At 50.5% G+C, this 20,995-nt stretch overlaps 5 protein-coding genes across 5 annotated transcripts; 2 read left to right on the forward strand and 3 right to left on the reverse strand.

The window, feature by feature from the left end:
- Positions 1–4,273: 4,273 nt before the first annotated feature.
- LRP88_14604 (uncharacterized protein) lies at positions 4,274–6,183 on the forward strand (the record flags this gene model as incomplete). Its single annotated transcript, XM_083250943.1, has 6 exons — positions 4,274–4,564; positions 4,616–4,738; positions 4,793–4,945; positions 5,004–5,822; positions 5,899–5,965; positions 6,029–6,183. The coding sequence occupies 6 exons, from the start codon at positions 4,274–4,276 to the stop codon at positions 6,181–6,183; spliced, it is 1,608 nt and encodes a 535-aa protein (XP_083093343.1).
- Positions 6,184–7,864: 1,681 nt separating this feature from the next.
- On the forward strand, positions 7,865–8,956 carry LRP88_14605 (uncharacterized protein; the record flags this gene model as incomplete). Its single annotated transcript, XM_083250944.1, has 1 exon — positions 7,865–8,956. The coding sequence occupies one exon, from the start codon at positions 7,865–7,867 to the stop codon at positions 8,954–8,956; it is 1,092 nt and encodes a 363-aa protein (XP_083093344.1).
- Positions 8,957–11,085: 2,129 nt separating this feature from the next.
- Positions 11,086–12,042, reverse strand: LRP88_14606 (ribokinase; the record flags this gene model as incomplete). The annotated part of the gene is made up of 1 exon (XM_083250945.1): positions 11,086–12,042. The coding sequence occupies one exon, from the start codon at positions 12,040–12,042 to the stop codon at positions 11,086–11,088; it is 957 nt and encodes a 318-aa protein (XP_083093345.1).
- Positions 12,043–12,462: 420 nt separating this feature from the next.
- On the reverse strand, positions 12,463–13,806 carry LRP88_14607 (transcription factor domain-containing protein; the record flags this gene model as incomplete). The annotated part of the gene is made up of 1 exon (XM_083250946.1): positions 12,463–13,806. The coding sequence occupies one exon, from the start codon at positions 13,804–13,806 to the stop codon at positions 12,463–12,465; it is 1,344 nt and encodes a 447-aa protein (XP_083093346.1).
- A 1,244-nt stretch (positions 13,807–15,050) lies between these two features.
- Positions 15,051–16,778, reverse strand: LRP88_14608 (general substrate transporter; the record flags this gene model as incomplete). The annotated part of the gene is made up of 3 exons (XM_083250947.1): positions 15,051–15,620; positions 15,670–15,785; positions 15,836–16,778. 3 exons carry the CDS (start codon positions 16,776–16,778, stop codon positions 15,051–15,053), a joined length of 1,629 nt encoding a protein of 542 aa, XP_083093347.1.
- Between the last annotated feature and the right edge of the window lie 4,217 nt (positions 16,779–20,995).

A 20,995-nucleotide genomic window follows, 5' to 3' on the forward strand; every position in this document is an offset into this window, starting at 1 on the left:
TTCCGCACTGGCAAGATGTACACCAGGGTGTGATTTGGTATCGGATGTGATGTACTTGACGTGCTATTGCCGGTAGAGGTATGATGAAAATCCATGGTCGCCGTCCCGAGCTCATGACAAAGAGTCATCGACCAAACTGTGGGTCACCGTTTGACGCTAGTTACTGGAGCCAACGCATCCGGCGTTTTAGATGGTCCTCACCGCCTTTCGGTCTCGAGCCGTTGGGCCGGGATTTTGCCTCCTCTCTCGATTGATTGCTACCTAATCAAGTCCGTTGAGTATTCTCAGAGTGGTCATAGACTGAGTGACCGTTTAAAAATTTGATATCGCTCAATTCTAGCATAATTTGACCTCAACGAGCGATGGGGTCCGGTGATAGGGTCCGGTGATAGGGTCCTTGGTCAACTGAGCCATCTCAAGGGTGTGAGCACGGTTCTCCAGATGTTCAGATTACGGTGCTATAATAAACTTTGCTGACTGTACTTGCAATCCAATCGTATGCTGTAATGATTACCAAGGATGGAGCAGGTGACAGGCGGCAGAGGTCAAGGAGCATTCGCATTGGTATTGCTCTGGAGTTGGTACCTTTGCGCAAATTGTGGGACACCCATACTTCGTATTTCGCTCGTGAATGATTACGACATATGTCTATTTATTGTATCAGTGTGTAGGTCGCGCTGGCGAGCAAAATCTCCCCTATTGGTTGCTGAAGTGATGGGTAGGCTGTGTCTAGGAGGAATAGCTGAGGAAGAAGGCATCCTCTTCCCAGTGCCATCAGTGAAACGATTGCAAACCCAGTGGGAAATGGAAAGAACACTTGACTCCCGTGCTGCGACTGCTGCTTCCAAGCTCTAGTGGACATTTGAATAGACTCCCGCTGATCCTTTTTAAGCAACAGGTCGAACTAGCCTGAAGACTCGTTGAGGACTCCTAGAACCGTAAGATCATATAGCTAGAGCACTGAGGTTGAACCCTGTGTTCCCTACGCTGGCGGTTACGGTTAATATTGTGAAAGAAAAATGGGAAAGAAAAAAAAAACATATGCCTAACGAACGATGCCCCGTTTCTATTCTTGACCATCCTCTCTACCTCCGTAACCTATTGGCTTATCGCTCAGTAACCCCCAGGAAGCAGATAATGACCATTTGTGTTCTGACTGCCGGCTTACCCTACACGAAAATAAGTATGTCAGATTATCATCACCCCAACACTCTAGAAAGCGTTTTCGGCGGGTTTTGAGTAAGCCGGAACCAAAAGTGTCGATTGTGCATCTTGGACGTATCGCGATTGCTACACAACGGCATTCGGGCCTTGCTGATTCGTATCCACAGAATGTAGCCAAATCCTCTAATAAGGGAATAATTAACGAGGATATCACATATCTAGGATTGTGTAGGTAAATGATGTGCCGAAGCCATTAATATTTTGATCGAGGATACCAGTCTCCCCGGAATGCTGGCAGCTCAAGTGTGGGAAACCCAAGGCCACCCAACAAGGAGGGACGGGGACTGGAAACTTGCTGTCAGGCCACGTTAGAATTCTATCCTCAGCACAAATATCAGGGCAAGCGTTCAACCCAGATGCGAAGAAGGACATACCCCTCCCGCCTTATCAAGGGTCTAGCGGAGCCCGGTTGTCAGAACGAACAGGGGGAATTCCTGAACCTCATCTCTCCTTTCAGGGCTATAGGTAATCTCTTCGAGCTAGAGCCAGTGATAGAGCAGGCACAAATGAATGTGGTAGTCTCAGAGAGATCATGAACGAGATCAAATGACCAATCGCTCCTCTTCGGAGCCATGATGTCCATCGGAACGAGCCAACATCTACATTAGACCTACCGCGAGACTAATGGCATTCCAAGCCAGATTGAAGCGCACCTGTTGAAAGAGGTGTGCCTGAGGCCCAAACTACCCTCACATCATCCAGCCAGCCCGTAGCCAAGTTCATCATCATTCCTTACACTCAGGTGCCCAACAGCTCCCCAGTGAAGGAATTTGCTCCCCGCCGTGATAACTTGAGGGAGTACGGTTACAGGTGGAAATATGGTCAGAGCGGGCATAGTCGAAGCTGAGTAGAAATTGTAGGGACAAAAGATTCCAAGCGATTCCCTTCAACTCGTGTTCCATGGGTTTCTCACTCTTCATGGGGGTATGGATGGAAATGAAGCAACCTCCACTCAAAGCTTTAACTATATCAACTCTCAAGACGCTATTTTGATTTCGCCAATGGCCTAGGAAACAGTTACCTGTAGAACGTATTCGGGTAGGGAAGGCGTTCGTGACCGCACAGTAGTGCCCGAAACTTCGACCAGTGGCCGTCGCTTTGGTATGCCTGCCTAGTCACCATGCCAGACCGTCCCTATTAACCACGGAACCAATATGAGAAGCATGAGGGGAATTTTAAGCTAATAACCAGAAGGCACGTTGTTGATGATAAAAAGGATATCCACATTGAGCAGCCATAGGCGGATGAAAAGGCAGGGGCTAAAGCGAACTAAGGTCTCGCTCTATTTTAAAATGGGCCGGGAGCTGAGTATATAGAGATGTATGCCTTATTTATTCAACCACCTGTTGATGGTGATAGAGAGAATATGATATCCTGTCCTTTGTTGATCGACCTGTGGATTGTTGAATAGTGACATATACTGAAGCCTATGCTTAGGATGTTTCAGCGCTGAGATACGATCGTGGAACGAGCTTCCAGGCGATATTGGTGATACAATTGAAACTGTCTATCATTTGCGTGTCGAATTAGTGACATCACCAAATCCGCCTAAACTCAGCGTTTGGAAGAGACGGGACTTACAGGCACGGACAGGAGCTAGGTGTGCGTTTTGTGCTCCTTTGCGGATCCCACTGATCAGTGATAGTCCAGGAAGGCTCTTTCTATTTTAGTATATCGATGGGCTTTTTCGAGAAGCTCGCTTAATTAGAGTTGCCTGTAGTCATCAAAACTAAACCTGAACCCTGCGGCAAAATTCTAGTTACGGGGTACGGAAACACGTTGCGTCCCGAGATCAGCGTTGACGGCTCAGCCTCCCCAGCGCGCTCCACTCTAGGGGGCCGATCTTGCCTAAAAATGAGATTGAATACTGGTTATCAGCCGATTACCTCGATGGGGGCTATTGGCGCCATACTTACTGCTCATTCGCTCCTTGCCGCCGGTGATATCATTGAGACTTCCAGGGGACTTAATTCGGTCCGAGTCTAAGCCACCAAGCAGATGCGGGCTACACTGCCCTTTCTGTTTTTGATACATCCAAGGATGGCTCTCGTCGCCCCAGGTGATACATAATAATTGACATTGCTCTTAGTATTAACTGAGTGAGCTGTCAAAGACTCTTGAGCATCACTCTCAGCATTGACCCAAATCTCTGGCTTTTCTCAAGCCCTTCATGGATGTTTGTCCTTGTGTTAACCCTCATTTGGCTGTCTTTCCTTTTTCTTTTTCTTTTCCCGCTGAGTACCCGGTTCAGCTGTTGAGACTTCAACCTATGCGTTGATGCTATGGTTCAACGGACCGAATTTGTCACTCACTGCCACTCGTTGACGGCGCCGTTGCAAAGCGAGATCTCTGGAGGAACTGGACTGCAGCATAATGCTTTATAATATAATTCCTTCTATTAGAAATCAATATTCTCCCGAGCGGCCCCCCTGCTCTTGGGCCCTCCCTGAAGAGTAACTTTTAGGGCCTCATCAGCCAAGCCGGAACAGCAAACGGGTAGCCATCTTGCATCCGTCCGGGGTCTTACTAAAATGCGGGGTACGGTTGAGTGACAAATCAGACGCAAGTATCCTTGGTTCCTCGGAACTAGTTACGACGCGGAAGCGGAACTCGACCAGCTGATACTCACTCATGCCAAGCCATTAAGTGTTGCCTGGAAAATTTCCTAAAATGGATATGAGAGGGTATCCCGGTTACAATGCTAGGTAAGCGAGAGGACAGATGGGGTAAGAAGATTGGCAACCCCTGAACCCACTGTCCTATGTGCGCAGTTTGGCATTGACTCGGCCACCTCCATGGACAAGGCCGTCCAGACCTACCGAGGTATCATGAGTCAGAAGGCTAGTGAACCAGAATAGAGAGTAGAGCTAAGCCGCTAGATTCTCGGTAGTTCCACATGGTAAATGATAAGAGTAGCTTGCAATAAAAACGTCTTGGTTGACGAGTATATATTGAGATCTACCATCACACTACATCTCCCTCTGCTCCCCACCTCCTCCAGTAACCCTTTCACTGGCAATCTTGCCTCTCAACGTTTAACCCATCAATAATGTCGAAACCTGACTGGCAAGCACTCATTCGCGCGAAGCGTGCCGAGCGTGACTCGCGCATACCCGCAGAATGGCGTTTGGACAGCAGCATCACCAGCCAGGCCCGCCGTGACAACCCAATCAGCGCCTTCGACCTCCTCAATCAGACCAACCTCCTGACCAAGCGCGAGCGCGGAATTACCGAGAAGTACGATGCTACGTCTCTCCTCGCTCAGCTGGCCTCTGGCGCGTTGTCTTCCTTCGAAGTGACCATGGCCTTCTGCAAGCGCGCTGCAATCGCCCAGCAGTTGGTAAGTCGCATGTGCCTGCGTTGATTACCTGGCAGGCTGACATTGAAACAGATCAACCCCCTGACAGAGATTTTCTTTGACAAGGCGCTCGAGAGAGCAAAGGAGCTAGATGCCTACCTTGCGCGAGAGGGCAAACCCAAGGGTCCGTTTCATGGATTGCCCATCAGTCTCAAGGTTTGTTGTCCCCCTGGTTCCCTCAAGCAACGCAGCCGCTAACATGGGATCAAGGACATGTGGATGGTAAAAGGTGAAGCAGCTACTCTGGGCTTCGTCGCATATCTGCCCAAGCCAGTTGCGGAGGAGAACTCGCCTATTGTCGATATTCTTCTCGACGGCGGCGCCGTCCTGTACTGCAAGACAAACGTTCCTCAGGGCTTATTTGTATGTCTCCTACCCCGATCATGATATTGGCGACCTTGTTGTTAACATGTATGCCCAGTCCATGGAGGGTGAAAACAACGTATTTGGCGTAACTCTGAACCCCCACAAGCTCACACTGGGCGCTGCTGGCAGCAGCACCGGAGAGGGAGCTTTGGTCGGGTTCCGTGGCTCACCCCTTGGTCTAGGCACCGATATTGGAGGCTCTATCCGTTCACCGTCTCTCGTCAGCGGCGCGTACGGATTCAAGCCAACCGCAAACCGGATCCCGTTCTCCGGTCAACAGTTTCACTTCCCCAAGGGATGGCCTGGCATCCTTCCTTCAGCTGGACCACACGCCAATAGTGCCCAAGACCTTACCTACTTTTGCAAGGCCATCATTGGAAGTGACTCCTGGAGGAGAGATTATTCGGCACTAGCAGTCCCGTGGGTAGATGTCCCGAGAAGGAAGCTCAAAATCGGGTACTGGGAGGGCTCGCCTCAGACTCCTGTATTCCCTCCTATCCTCCGGGCCCTCCGGAAGGCTGCAGAGGCGTTGAAGGCTGCTGGCCATGAGATCATCCCACTGTCCACGCCCGAGGGAGGCGGCACACTCGACTGTGCCGGTATCTATATTCACTCTCTCGGCTTTGACACAAATGCGACCCTTATGCAGTTCCTTGACGATGCCGAGGAGGAGATCCTGCCCGGGATGAAGGATCTTAAGGAGGGAATGGCGAGTGCACCCAAGAGCACTCTTGAAGACGTCTGGCAGTTTCATGGAAATCGCGGCGATTATCGCCAGGCGTGGCATACCAAGTGGGCCGAAACCGGCATGGATGTCTTGCTCTGCCCTGCGCACCAGGGGACCGGCATGCCTCACAATGCCTACGGTCTCCCAGTGTATACCATGATCTGGAATCTTTTGGATGTATGTGCTGTTTATCTGTGTTCTGGACGTGGCTAACATCGTGTAGTGCCCTGCAAGTGTCATTCCCTTTCTCAAGGCGAATAAGATGATTGACACAGACAAGGTTGAAGGATGTAAGTTTCCATCGCAGGCATTATGAGTCCGTCAATGTGTATGTGAAACTAATGGGAATATAGATGACGCGGATGCTCTTGATGGTGCGCCGGCCCATGTGCAAGTTGTTGGATGGGCCCTCCGCGACGAGGAGGTACTGATGGCTACGGAGGTTATTGATGAGGTCTTGAGGAATATCCCCGAAGCGGATTTCCCCACTTTGCACTCCTCGCTATAGGTAGTAAACAACTTTAACTAGTAGCTATGTATGAGACTATAAGGAGATAAGTGGTGCCTTCCGGGTCTCATTTGCCTTCGATGAATATTCACCAAACGATTCAGATTATGGTTGTTTCCTTGTGGAACCCACTTCATCGTCGCCTTTCATGTTTACCTTTTCGGCATATTCGTTAGTATTTTATAGTTGGCGTAGATTTAGCTCGATATATCTGGGAACCTTTATTGATGGGTGAGTCAATAAGATGCATGTGTCCTCCACACATCCGTGGCTGAGCTAGTCACGCTTGCCGGCTGAGTCATTGTCCGTCATCACCTTTGCTCATTTCTCAAATACTCGTTGGGTATTTTAAGGAGTCTTTCGCTTAAATCACTCCTATCTCAGCATCTACGCTTTTTCCAGCTTGGTATTTTGTCAACGTGCCACCAACCATGAACCTCTCTGCATCAGTACCACCAAAGTGTCGAACAGCGATGATCAGCGGCCATATCGACATCTCACACTCTGAGTTCGCCACACATTATCATGGCCCTATAAGCGAAGCCATAGCCAGAGGTGATCGGTTCATCCTCGGCGATGCGAGAGGCACGGATGAGTTTGCACTCGAGTACATCTTACGACATGAGCCGACAGCTCGCATCACCGTCTATGCATCAAGGACTGAGAGATGCAAAGCCCTTAAAGATAGAAGTATTGACGCCATTCTTGTCAAGCCTATGAAGAAAAGGGCCCGGGGACGCCAACACCACCTAGAGAGGGACGGAGAGATGACGAATTCCAGCGACTACGACATATTGTGGGTTCGAGATGAGGAGGAGTGTCGAAAGCTCTATGGAGAGAAATACCGCCCCAGAATTTCAGCTACCGAGCTCAATCGAAGGAGAAGGATAGATACTATACAAAACGCCAATGCCAACTTAACAGCCTAGTTGCTGGCGAAGAACAAGCTGGGGATTTGCCAACGAGCATCATGATTAATGGCGAATAGCGACACCAACTTCATTCATTATCCTTTGATAACGACGTTGATCTTACAGGGGTCATTCCCTCTCGGTACCGACAGTTATGTTAAGTAATGGCTTTTGGAGCATGGTAAGTTCAACTCACCTGTGTTCATCCGTGTGTTCAGAAGAATTCATCCAAGCTCGGCGTTGTCAACTGATGAAGACGCTATTAATAAGCTAAGTTTCCACTGGGAATCAAATATGTCTATTCGTCAAATTTGAGGCTTTTCATGGGAGGCAGGGGCAAAAGAGAATGGACGAGATTCAACGGATTGGAGCAACGCTATTACGGCCTTCCCTGTAAACAGCCTGTTAGCCGAGCTGTAATGTAAGCTTGCTGCCTAGAAAAAACCTGCCGTACGGGCATGATTCGTCAAACCGCTATGACGTGAGCAGATCAGCAATATAAATCATTGGGCAGCGTACTCCGTCCATAATTCTCACTGCGTTCTTCCCCGCCCAAAAACATCCCCATCTCCTCGTGTCTTCATTTTACGATGCGTCGCGGGTGTCACGATGAACCATCTACCTCCCCGAATACGACGAATATAGAACGATGGATGCTCGTCGCCCCAAGCAAGGAACAACGCATGACGTTGCCAACCGGTCACTCCAATTTGAGGTCGTTAAAGCCCTCGTACTTCTGCACTTATTACCTCACCTTCGACGCCTTCAAAATGCTATGTAACTCGCTCAGCAGCGTTCTCGTTGTATCAAATGAAGCCACCAGTCAGGAACTGAGTCAGATCACTCCCCAGCAGGCAATGGTTCATTCGCGACTGGAGATACTCCCTCCCGAGCTTATCGCCGCAATATTTGCTTTCCTTGACGCCAGCGACTTTATTTCTCTTGGCCTCTGCTCGCAGACTTTATGGACCCAGGCCATTACCTGGGCGCAAAGCGGTTACCTCCGGTGGAGAAGTGCATATTCGTGGGCTGGCACTCCAATGATTTGCGCAGGTTCAAAGCTCGAGGTTCTTCCGCAGTCTATCTACGAGATGTTTCCCGGAACAAGACCCGAGGTGATGCCGGAAGATCATGAAGCTGGCGAGGGTGGGCCGCGAACCCACAACCAACCGCGCCTTTGGTTCGACGAGGCCACTGAGCAATTTGAGAAGAGGCCCATACCATACGATGACCACCATCGAGAGGAGTTCTGGAAGCAGATCAGGTCATCTGGTATCCCCAAAAAGTTCCACGAACTGATGGCGGCATCCTTTCCTACCTTTAGAGTCAAGCCCGGAACCAGGTGGTACCTCCGCAACCTGACGCAGAAGGAGTATATCTGTATGGAGGCTATCGTTACAGCCGACGGGGAGGTCACTGTTTCTTTCCTAGAAACTCATTGGCTGACGCTAGACATCCTACTCCTATGGCTGATTAGCTGGAGGGGAAATGGTGACACCGACACTTGGTCTTGGGAACAGCTCAAACAGTTTGAGGGTGTTACGGATGAAGGTCTTGGGGATATAATGATAGACCCAACCTACGGACCTCTCGATGATGATTTCTGGCCAATTTGGGCGGGTAATTGGGCCGGTCATAGCCTGGACGTTGTTGATGATGAGGTCCTCGATGGATGGGTTGACCGAAGCAACATGGTCAACTTGCTCCTGGGTAAAGTGCTACGGACTCTATATGGACTTGCGATGGCGGAAGTGGGAGGCGAGGAAAGCGAATATTGGGCTCAGGTGTTTGAACAGAGTGGAGGGGTTGTGGATTTGCAATTGATGGAGTACAGCCCTGGATCATCAGATGGAGACAGCTAAGACGCCTTATCAGTATAGAACACCCTTTGAAAGACCGGCTCATGATGAAATAAATGAACCGAGACCATGACATCTGCTCAACTGCCTTTCTGACGTCTGAAATGCATTGGGCTGTTGGGGGACGGTCCAGGTTAGTGTGGCATCACGTGACGTATTGGGTCAGTAGTGCAGACGCTAAAATTTGATTAGTGAAGCCACCTACCGAATAAAAACAACCCTGGATCCCCGCCCAGGTTTGCCTTTTTCTCCTTCTCGTGACGCTCTTTGCTCCACACAGACGTCTCAGCGATTCTTAGCACTGAAGCCGTCCATCTCTTAGCCACCTTCAATAATGCCGGTAATACGGAATATCCCTGATAGCAAAAGACGGTCCCGTACAGGATGTCTGCCGTGCAGGAAACGCCGAAGAAAATGTACGCCCCAAACCTCCCGAGCGAGTCGTAACATTCTTCCTTGTCTTGGAACGATTTCTAACAGAATCAAAAGGCGATGAGAAGAGACCTAGATGCGGAAGTTGCCAAGAGAGAGGTGTAGCTTGCGAATACAAGCAATGGGCGTTTGTTGCTGAAGTGGCTTCAGTGCCAGGCGACATTGACAAAACACCAGGCCGGCATCAGGACGTGGCACAATCCCCGGTTGTCAGTCGATTCTAATTCCACTCCAGGCTCTCAAATAACAAAAGCTTTAGTTTGCGCAGGATGACTTACTCTCCTTACCAAAGGCAGCCTCGCCCATCCCACCTCCGAACGACTCGCCACGTAGCGCCGGCTATCCAGCAAAAGACAATGGCACTGTGAACACGCCATTCGACACATCGCCAGCAGCCAGCCTCGCTCACACCCACGAGTCAGCCGGAAACCAAATTCTCACACCGTCAACATGGGATGACAAGGCTGGCCAGTGTAAACAACGAGCGATGCACTGCTTCCGGTACCAGCTCGTGCCGTGGATAGAGTCCAACGCCCCAAAACCCTCATTCGGTTCCAACATGATGACTTTGGCGCAGGACAAGGCTGTCATTATGGACGCGGCTATTTACCTTGCCAGACATCGCACCAGCCGTGGTGAGACTTCTATTGAGGAGCTACAAGAGCTACATCATCGGCTTTTATTAGAAAACACCTTTGTTGCAGATGTTGGACGATCATTACTCGCTCTTGGAGACTTGTTCAATGATGGGCCTTCGCAGTGGCCCAAGTTTCGATTCTATCATCCACACTCAGACACCCCTAGTCAACCGCTGGAAGACATGGATGAGCCTCTCAGATCTCTGCTACGATTCCACCTCAAGATTGGTATGTTACTTTTATAGCTTCTCGTGCGATATGCTGACATTCATAGACCTTGCAGCCTCGATTATGACCAACAAGCCACCATCAATGAAGATCCCACTCTCTTCAGGCAGATCTCTCTTCAATACCCCTCTGTCTCCCATAGAGACCTACGATTCATGTTTGCTCTGCCTCTCTGAATGTCTCCGGTTGATTCACTACGAGCTCATCCCTCTCTTTACCGGCCAGTCCAACATGCAATCAGCCGCCCCCGAGTCGTATTCTCTCAAGTGGGCCGCATGGTCTAGGCTGTGGACAAGCTGCATGCAGTGGTTCCAGGATAGGCCTCCTGGCATGGAACCGGTGCTGGAAAGCTCTGATGCTGATTTAAACGGGCACAAGATGCAAGAGTCTCCTTTCCCGGCCGATGTCTATACCAGCGCCCTGTCTCTGCAGGCCAACCTGACCATGCATCTATCCTCCCTCCTCCTTCTCGCCTATAAACCGCGACTTGTGAAGCTATCGAGGTTTCCGCACCATCTGATTTCGAGAAGCTGGCATACACAAAAGATCGCTAGGCTAGCAGTCTGGAATAGCTTTCCAGAGCAGTGGGATCCTCTCGTAGTGGCTGCCCTGCTTCGGGCCGCAAGAGAGATGACCCATGCCTCGCAGCAGGAAGCGCTGCTTACTTGCTTTCAACGAATCACGGATGTGACGAAATTGCCATTAGATGAGGAAATCTCAAATCTACGGCTGTATTGGCGCTCATCTAGTCACAGCACACCGCCAACCATGTCCCATCGATGAGTTAAAGATTTGAGAGATAAGACTACAAACCGCAGCATTCTTCAACCTAGGCTACAACTCATCCTTCCAGGGTATAGATACTTGGGCTCCCTTTTTGGAGACCGTTTTCGACGATGCCCTGATGCTCTGCCTGACAGCCTCATCGATATCAAATCTCTCCGACCTTGCGATAGCATGGACCGCGTGTATGGCATACATTCCGATAAAAGTGTCGCCTGCCGCAGTCGTATCAACAACATCGACCTTGAGAGCTGGAACAAAAGCCCCATCTGTCTCGTTGGCGTAATAGGCGCCTCTTCCACCAAGGGTGATGACGACGTTCTTAACACCCCGGGCTAGGAATTGACTTGCGATTTGCTCCACCAATTTCAAGTCATCCAGGTCCGACTCTTTGACATCTGACAGCAGGGCTGCCTCGCTCTCATTCAGAACCAAATGTGCTAGGCCCTGGTACGCCTCTTCCGGGAGCTTTTGAGCCGGGGCCGGGTTGAGAAGAACAGGTGTTCCTGTCTTTTTCGCGGCCTCCAACGCCTGAATGACAGTCTCGATTGGAATTTCCAGTTGCATGATGAGCAGAGTGGGTGATGGGCCGGGCAGGTGGGTGAACTGGGCAGGCTTGAGTGAAGCATTTGCTCCAGGGGAAAGGATGATGCGGTTTTGGCCTGAGGGCTCATCAACTACAATCATGGCGATCCCAGTCTTGGACTCGGCATCGACTTTGATAGCCGCTATTTCCACACCATACGACTTGAGGCTTTCCAGGAGGATAGGACCGTATGCGTCTACACCCACCGCGCCCATCATGGCGACATCGACGCTGGGTTCCTTGAGATCCGAGGTCCGAGACAGCTTTGCGCAGGCAACAGCTTGGTTCGCGCCTTTACCACCGGGGAAAACATTGAATTGGCTAGCGGTTATTGTTTCTCCCGGGAGTGGGTGATGCGGTACATAGGAAACGAGATCGATATTGAGAGATCCGAGGACGCTGATGACTGGTCTGGACGACATTGTAAGAGTTTCAGATAGGAAGCAGGACAAAAGCAGGGGCAGATCGAGCGTCAGACGTCTCTATTAGAAGGAAACTGAAGCGATGAACAAGAAGTAATGAAAACGACCAGGGTCTATGCTGTTTGGAAAGGGCTCGGGGCGGGGGACCTGGTCTAATATTCCCACATATTTAAATAGCTGTGGTTAAGGTCCTTGTGGGGGGAGACGATAAGAGGAACGCTTTCCCAAAGAAGCCAGCCACTAGACATTGAGTGGTGGAGAGGGCGTGTGGGATGCCAACGGCGTCACCACCCATCGGGCTTCGTAGCCTACAGGTGGATCACCGCCGCGTTCTCAGCTAATGTACAATGCCGCATCGTGTCACGGCAAGACTCTTTAGGCTTTCTCCTCTTTGAGTATGCTCTTAAAACATCTAATGAATTACTTTCCCGAATCATCAAACACATGGCCAGCCTCATATCCCCATTCCGCCTCCAGATCCCTCAACCTCCACAATGCTCCCCAGCCAGTTGTTCTATCAATCGACTTAAGTAGCTGGGCTATCTGCCTCCGTTCACTCACATGCGAGAACAACCTTCCCGCAACAAACAACGGCTGGATAGAGTTGACCATGCTCCCAGGGTGGGGGTTGGCGCATGATATACCGACCACGCTGCGAGCATGCCAAAGAGCTAAGCAGTGGGAGTCCAAATTCTGCTCTGGTGGCTGCATCTCCAGCATCAAGATGCATGCGGCGTGATAGACCTGGTTGCTTGAGATCGCGGCCCAGTGAGGAAACATTATCAGTGGGAAGACTTGCTTCTCACTCGCTTCGACCACACGGATGGGCTTCATCGACGGAGGTCTTTCATCTAACCAGAATTGCAATTCTGACCAGAGTCTCTGCCACTGTTCTGCAAACGGCCTGCTATCCTGCCAGTCTGCTCTTCCGAGCTCCAGATATTGTGTCCTTCTGAAGCGCAGATGACAGACTTTGGTGCAGAGGTAGATAGCCCAGTTGGCATGTGTATCTGGAGATGTGCGGCTCTTCTGATGGAAAAGGCTCTGGATAAACCTCTCTGATTCCTCAGGCGATGATGGCTGCTCTCGCATGGCTGGAACCCACTGATCGAGAGGCAACACGGTCGTCTCAGCACCGTCAGATATTATCGCCCCACACAGTTCCATCCTCGCATAGCACCAGAATACCGCCTGCGGGAGCCCTCCAGAGAATCCATTAACGCCAAAATACTCAAAGAGCGAAGCACAACCCTCGACGTGACGCCTCCAATTTCTCGCACCACCTGACATGAGCTCAAAGACAGCGAGGATACACGCTGTGACGAGCATGTTGGGGTCTTTGGCTTGCAAGCCAGGTGTGAGGAGTCTGATACTCTCTTGATACAGCTCCAGACTGTCGCAGCCTTTCTGCGTCAGCCCCCTCCTCTCCATCTGCCTCGATGAAAACGCAAGCATGGCATAGAGCAACGCCGGCGACTTGCGCGCCATCAGAGGTACCTGGATTTGAAAGTGTTGGTTCTCATCGAACTTGTCAAGATGAGGTGCACATTCCGTGATCCAATTCTGCAGGTAGCGTAAGAGTCTCGCGTGTGGGACTGCGACTGTTACATGTGAAAAGTTGAGGGTCTCTGCGGCCTCGTCTTCGGGTGTGGAGGGTCTGCTGGGCGACAAGCTCGAGAGGCCGGCGAAGAGCACAGACCGGAGCTCCTCCTGGAGCTCAAAGAAGCGTGGGTCAAGTGACAAGTCCTCTGAGAAGAATGACATGATTGACCTTGAATGTCGTTTCGCTTGAGTGTGAAGTAGACTCGATCCTCGACTCCTCTATCAGCTGCAGTTCCAACATCTGATGGTTCATGCGATGTGGATCGAGAAGTTGGAGGCGAGTTGAACTATACCAGAAACAGGGTGTGTAGCCACATCATTATGTACTCCGTATTACCAGCTCCACTTGGTCGGGTCTGACCGAGTCTTGCCAAACTCTGTTGACCTCGTGCTGTTCCTTTGCCGACGCTTTTCCATTTACGGGGGTCGTAGGCACACGTTGGTGCCACACCCGTGTTTTGGGGTTTCAAGGGGGATCAGGAAATCCCCGACTTATCCTCGCCGTACGTGCCTCTCCAAGTGTGGGGATTCACCCTAGAGTCATATCAAGACAACACAAATTTGGCCGAGAAGGACTTCCCCAGCTCATATTCTGGCTCACGGTAAGACTAGCATTAAGCTTAAGTCGATCCGGGGTAAATACTCCACGTTGATGATGCGAACTCGAGCGTCCATGGGCTGATATTTTGGTGGGAACCTTGGGCGCCTCACCAAGTTGAAACATCCCCTTGGGCCGTATTGATGGCTACACAAATTTGATCAGTTCTCTGGAGAGAAATCCGGATTTGCTACATTAATTGCAATCAGTCTATCGTACTTGTACTAGTCACCTCAGTTTTTGCTTGCATCTTTTAAAAGGGCACAACATATACTCAGACATTTGCTCGCTCATGGCACCTGCCTATATCTGAGCAACATGTGCTGCATCAGCAAGAGTATCATCTCTAGGAGTGCAGTCACCCCTGGAAGGATCAACCATACTCAGTGCACCACCACAATGGGGTGTTCATCATGGGCGCCTTGATCAACCATTTTAGACCTGTTGTCGGCCGATGCCCCGAAGATCGCTGCAACGTTACAACGTCTTAGTCAAGGGCCGTGCAGTTGCAGGGGCGACTTAGAGCCTGCCTCAGGAATTGAGGACGTTGCCGATTTTCCCAGCTTGTCCATTTGGGTATCGTCTTACTTTGTAGTTTCAAGGTTTTAGAGGGTTGAGAAAGGATAGCTTAACACAAACTCCATTGACGTCCACCGGTTCTGTCTTGCGGGCACATCATGGTCTCAACAGAGCATCAGGGGCAACATAAACCTGCGAATTGAAATTGAATCTCGGTAAATTGTATAATTTTAAACCTTCCATATGTGCATCCCTTCACAAGACTCGCCAAATATTTCCAGTGTCCCAATTACAACTCCTCGACATGCTTCTCAACCTCCTTGTCATGAGACAGCTTACGCTCATGAGCAAAGCTAAGCAGACCAACCTCGGCCTGAGCCTCCCTCATAAGCACACCGTCCATCTCACCCGTGCGGCTCTTGAAGACTCGGTCCATGTCCTCAAGAGTGGCATTCTTGGTCTCCGGGAGATAGATCCAGACCCAAACGATACCAGCAGCCAAGAAAACAGCAAAGAAGATGTAGGTTCCCCATGCCCAGGCTTCCAGCATAGGAGGCACAAAGAAGGCGATGGCAAAGTTATTGACCCAGTTGCTGGATGCACCGATGGATGCTCCCTTGGCTCGGATGGACAGAGGGAAGATCTCAGACACAAGCGTCCAAGAAACGGGGCCCCATGTAGCACCGAATCCAGCAATATAGACCCAGATTAGGGCCACGGCTGACCAGCCGGCTGCAACGTGAGAAGGCCAGTCATGTCGGAACTTGGCTACAATGACGCCGACAGTGACCATGCTGGCGCCCATGACGACGGAACCGATCTGCAGGAGAGGCTTGCGACCAACCCGATCAATGATCAACTGTTCAGATGTTAGTCTTGTGACAACCTAGGCTTCGTGATTGACTGACCATAGCAGGAATAGTGCTGATGAGGAAGACGACGCCAGTGACTCCAGTTGCCAGCAGGGCAATGGTTCCACCAGTGAGTCCCAGGCTGATAAAGACATTCGAGGCGTAGTAGATAACTGAAAACATTAGCTTCCACATATTTCTAATATCGTAGAAGAACACCTACTGGCGTCAATTCCAGACCACTGCTGGAAGAACATGACCAGCCAAGCCGTGCAGACACGCTTCAAGTTATCAATACTCCTGAAGCAAGTCACGTACTGCGCTACCTGCTGCATGAAGCGGCTCTTGCCCTTCTCCGCAAGATGAGGAAAGTCGCGCGCAAAAACCTTTTGCTCAAAGACAGCTTCGGCCTTGATCTCGAGGAATTCGACCCGGATGTCGTCGTGGTCCTCTGGCAGCTTGCGCATCCATGCCAGGGTGGACCTAGCCTCCTCATCACGGCCGACCTTGACAAGCCAGCGTGGGGAGAAAGGCATAAACCAGATGCCGACAGCGAGGGCGGCGGCGGGAATGCCTTGGATGATCGAGGGGAGGCGCCAGGCAAGATCCGACTGGCCTTCTCCGGTTCCGCCAATGTAGTTACTGCCGTAGCCTACCCAGAAAGAGAGCATGATGCCCAGGATAGTCGCCAGTTGGTAGAAGGAAACGAGGAGACCTCGCATCTCGGGAGCAGAGAGCTCAGCGTTGTAAAGAGGACCGACGCCGCTGAAGAGGCCGACTCCGACACCGGTAAAGAATCGTCCAGCATAGAGAAGAGATGGGGCACCAGCAGTTGCACCGACGTAGAGGTAACTGCCAAGGATAACCCAGCAACAGGCGATAAACATGGTGTACTTTCTGGAGATGAGCTCGCCTAGAACACCAGCCGAGAGAGACCCAAGAATGCCTCCTAGCTGGAGGATAGAAGTAAGCCAGCCAGTTGCTGAGGAGGACTTGACGACAGAAGGAAAGTTCTCAGTGAACCGGGTCATGACCAGAGACTGGCCAAGAACACCCTGCTGGTAACCATACTCAAAACCTCCCAGGGATGCAAAGAAGGCAATGAACAGGACCTTGGGGTTGTCCCGAAGGGACTGCCACATGTTCTTCTTGGTCGACGGCTCCATGGTATGCTCGGGTGAAGATGACATTGAATCGATGAAACGCCTGGGCTGAACAAGAGAATGTCGACTATCTCTCCCCGGATCCAGCCCGCCTTTAAATTCTTCCTCGTCGGTAACTCAATCTCGTGCTTCTCCACGGTGCCTGGGAGTCGGCAACGACAAGGGGTTAACAAGTGGGGAGGCCGTAGGCTATGACCCACGAATCTGGCTTAGTACGCCCGCACGACTCAGACGACGCCACTTGACATTACGTGGGGAAAAGCTACGTAAAATGGTCAAAGACGTCTGGGGTCGTGCTTCTTGGTGGGTTCTGGTCTGGTCTGTGGGTGCCGGACTGCCGGTCATACCACCAAGCGGTTTTAACCAACGGGTGATGAAATCTATCAAGCTTTGCGTGTCCCCTACAACTCCCACTCAGTCGAGCGATCCCGGTCGTCGCCTATTTGGTATTTTTCCGCAGTGTTCAGCTGATGATGAATTTGCAATGCACCACTCCATGGCGATTTTAAGTCGACATCTCAGCCCAACAACGCTGTTCCCTCGCCTAAAGCCCACCGATTAGGCGAGGCAGATTATGTGAAGGGTTGAGTCTAGGATGGATATGCAATCGCCGTATTGGAACTGTGAGTGATCATGAAAGGGGAAAGGGGACCTCAAGTTTTGGTGTAATTATGACATTCAATCTGATACATTATGAAAGCAAGCCATCTCAACCAGAACTGTCGGTTCATGCATTTGATTTATGACACAACGTACTAACTTGGGAATAGTCTGCTAGTGAGTCATTGAAGGGAACCATGATGTGAGCCGTTTGTGTCTGACAAGGTATCTATCAGAATATGAGATAGAATAAGAGACGTAAGACCCTCAACTGAAGACCAGTATTATGCTTGAGCGGGCGCGAGAGCACTATAGAGCCATTACTCACCCCACAGGCCCGTACAACTCTAACAGGAGGCACGGATGTCTCTGGTCGTATAACTGCCTATTCTTCGTCGCTATAGTCACCGCAGTCACTATCAAAGTCTGCTATTCAAAACTCTGCACCAGCACACTGCAACGTGTGATCCCACTTGGCAATGGAATTGAAATGAAAAGAAAATCGCCGTTTTGCGAAAATATCCAGCTGGAGGAAAGCTTGATGGAGATGCCGAAGCCGACAGAGAGGATGCTACTCGGACTGCCAGTATCATCACAAAGCTACACCAGCTTATCGACCTCGTCTTTCCGGAAATAGCGATGGTAGAAGAGACCACATTGCTCTCTCATACTGACCTATTCCGAAGCAATGTCCTCGTCGACAATGCTGGAAATCTCACTGGCGTTGTCGATTGGGAATGTGTCTCAGCTCTGCCTCTGTGGAAGGCTTGTTCTTACCCTTCGTTTCTGGAAGGCCGACCTCGACGCGATAAGCCTGACGTAGCACGATACGCACATGACCTGGACCAAGTTCCCTCTCGCCTCTACATGGAGCACTTGTTGGAGTACGAGCTTACTCTCTTGAGGGTCTTGTTCTTGGAAGAGATGGAAAGGGTGGAGCCGAGATGGATAACAGTTTTCAATGCAAGCCAACTCCAGAGGGATTTTGATCTTGCCGTCGAGAACTGCGATAGTGAGTTTCTAGCACAGGACATCTTGAGATGGGTAGACAGTATTGCAGGAGGTATTGGGAGTTTGGTTAGTTTGAGAGAGATGATAGATGGTGCGTAATTATACTGTATTGATGTATGCCACGGCGGCGGATAGGCATTCTTATTGGCTTGGGAATCGCCTTTGAGCGATAACATAATATTACTTTGGACTTTTCTCGACCGATACTAGCGTAGGCGCAAGTCACAATGTCCGTTAGTTCTCGTCTCCCCTGCATACTTCGTCACAAAGCTTGATATCGCCAGGGGCATTTATAAGTCTGGCAGTGTGAGTAGCGAATGGCGAGGTGGATGCAGAAACAGGCCGTTAGCATTCATATCCAAAGACCTCTCGGGGAGCCTTCTTTCCACGCCACACCACACCACGAATCAACAGTGATTCTCGCAGTCGGAATGAGCTACAGCCTAGAATCGCCTCAGAAAAGAACTGACCTGGCTGCGACAAATGCACTCATAACGTGACCTGTTTGCGGATTGGGGTGCTGAATTAGAGTTGTAGGTTCTCGTCAAGTCACTGAGAAAATTGGTTAGTATTATCTTACACATAGCTGCAAACGAGGAGCCAGGCCAGCATAGGGATTTTCGAGGTCGACTGTTACTAATGAGGCAGTCTTCGCGACGTATTGCAATGAATCGGCCTGGTCAAGCGGACCTTTCATCAGTGGGTCCCCCGTGATGCGACTATCAACACGGAAGTTCTCATACGAGCTGTTCGGGAGAGTCAAGTGGGAACTTCAGAAGATAAACCTCAAGAACGTCGGTCATAATCCCAAGCAGCGAAACAATGCACCTGCTTCACTCCCTTTATCTCAGCCCGAGAAGGTACAGTATGCCTGGGTCACAAAAGAGAAGTACACAAAGACAGGCAGTGCCTAAAACTGAGAGGATAATTGTTTCGTCAAGGGCTTTCTTATACCGTCCTGTCTTTGGGAGTCGTTGCAGAACCAGCCGCACTACCTCCTCACTATCGGGACGAGCAATATCTCTGAGCCAAGTCGTTTCTTAGGCACCTTGTAGGGATAAGAAAGTTTTATTTAGGCCATTGGCTTCAGAATAAAGACAAGAAGGTCATACACGGGCCAAGTGCCGATGGGTATCAATTCCGCCCTTCTTGGTAAGTGTGCCCCCAAAATATTAAGGTTCAACCCGCATTTCCTTGCACAACCGCGCACACAGCCTCGAGACAGTTCGATATGGATACAAGAGCCATCGTTAAATAACTCCGCTTGTGTACACAGTTGTCATCTATTTGTGCTGTTAGAATACCTCATTTCCATCAGCTTGGGCAAATAGTTGCTCAGCGGTGGGAGCATGGGTTACTGTGTATTGGACTACTCTAACCTTGCCCCCCCTTTTGCGATGCATTAGCATGCAGTTTAGCGTTCAACGAACAAGTTTATGATACCTGACATTCCAAGAGGTTTTAAGTCAGGATCAGCGCCTGTTTAGATCTTTGCTTGATCCCTGGCAAGCAATTTCACCAATCCAGGATGCAATTCGTCGATAGAATCGCATCCTATTAGGCGCATGTTCCTCTCTAGCTCATCCTTGAAAATTCGCATGGCTTTCTCAACACCCTTCTGACCATGCCCTGCCATCGCATAGAGAAATGGACGACCAATCCCAACTCCACGAGCACCAAGACAGAGAGCTTTAAGAACGTCCGTCCCTCGGCGAACGCCACCATCCATGTATACCTCGATTTTCTGGTCAAGTCCACGTTCTCGCAAGATGGGCATGAGCTCGGTGAGCACTTCGATGGGAGCTTCGGCGTACTCAAGCTGACGGCCGCCGTGGTTGGAGAGAATTACCCCGTTGACGCCATATCTTACCGCTGTAAGGACATCCTCAACCCGCTGTACACCCTTGATGATGATAGGCATCTTCGTAATGCTCTGAAACCAAGGGATATCTTCCCAAGCGAGGCTTGCGTTTGTGGTGAGCGAAGGATCTAGCTCGGTGGCTGGCACATCCTCAAACTCGTCGGTGTCGCTTGTCTCACCTTCCTGGTGCGACCGCAAAACTCTTTCGCGACTACCCAAGTGAGGGTTATCAACGGTGATGCAAAGAGCCTTGCAACCAAGTCTCTCAGCCTTTTTAACAGCATTACGGGTGGCGGTGCGGTCCTTTTTTACATATATCTGAAACCACTGAGTGGCATCCGGGGCCCTGGCATCAGTAATCTCCTCAATAGGGCATGATGAGTACAACGGTATCATTTGCACAATGCCGTGATTGTTGCTTGCTCTTGTTAGGACCACTTCGCCCTCCGGATGGCCCAATTTGGCACTAGCTGTAGCTGAGACATAGATGGGGATAGTCGTCTTTGTCCCCAGAAGAGTTGTCGATATATCGACATGCTCGACATTAACGAGAACTTTGGGACGGAAGCGAATCCTTTGGAAGGCAGTCATGTTTTCCTTGAGGGTCTGATGGCACATGTGAGTTATGGGGCCTACCCAGATAACCAATGGAATGCAACCTACGAACTCGTCTTCTGCTCCTGTTGAATAGTACTCCCATGACTCTTTTCTCATAGTCTGTTGGGCCACGGCTTCGAAATCTCTCACA

Source organism: Fusarium phalaenopsidis (assembly GCF_050370095.1).
Source record: "Fusarium phalaenopsidis strain FUZ10S chromosome Unknown contig_32372, whole genome shotgun sequence".
Lineage (NCBI taxonomy): Eukaryota > Fungi > Ascomycota > Sordariomycetes > Hypocreales > Nectriaceae > Fusarium > Fusarium phalaenopsidis.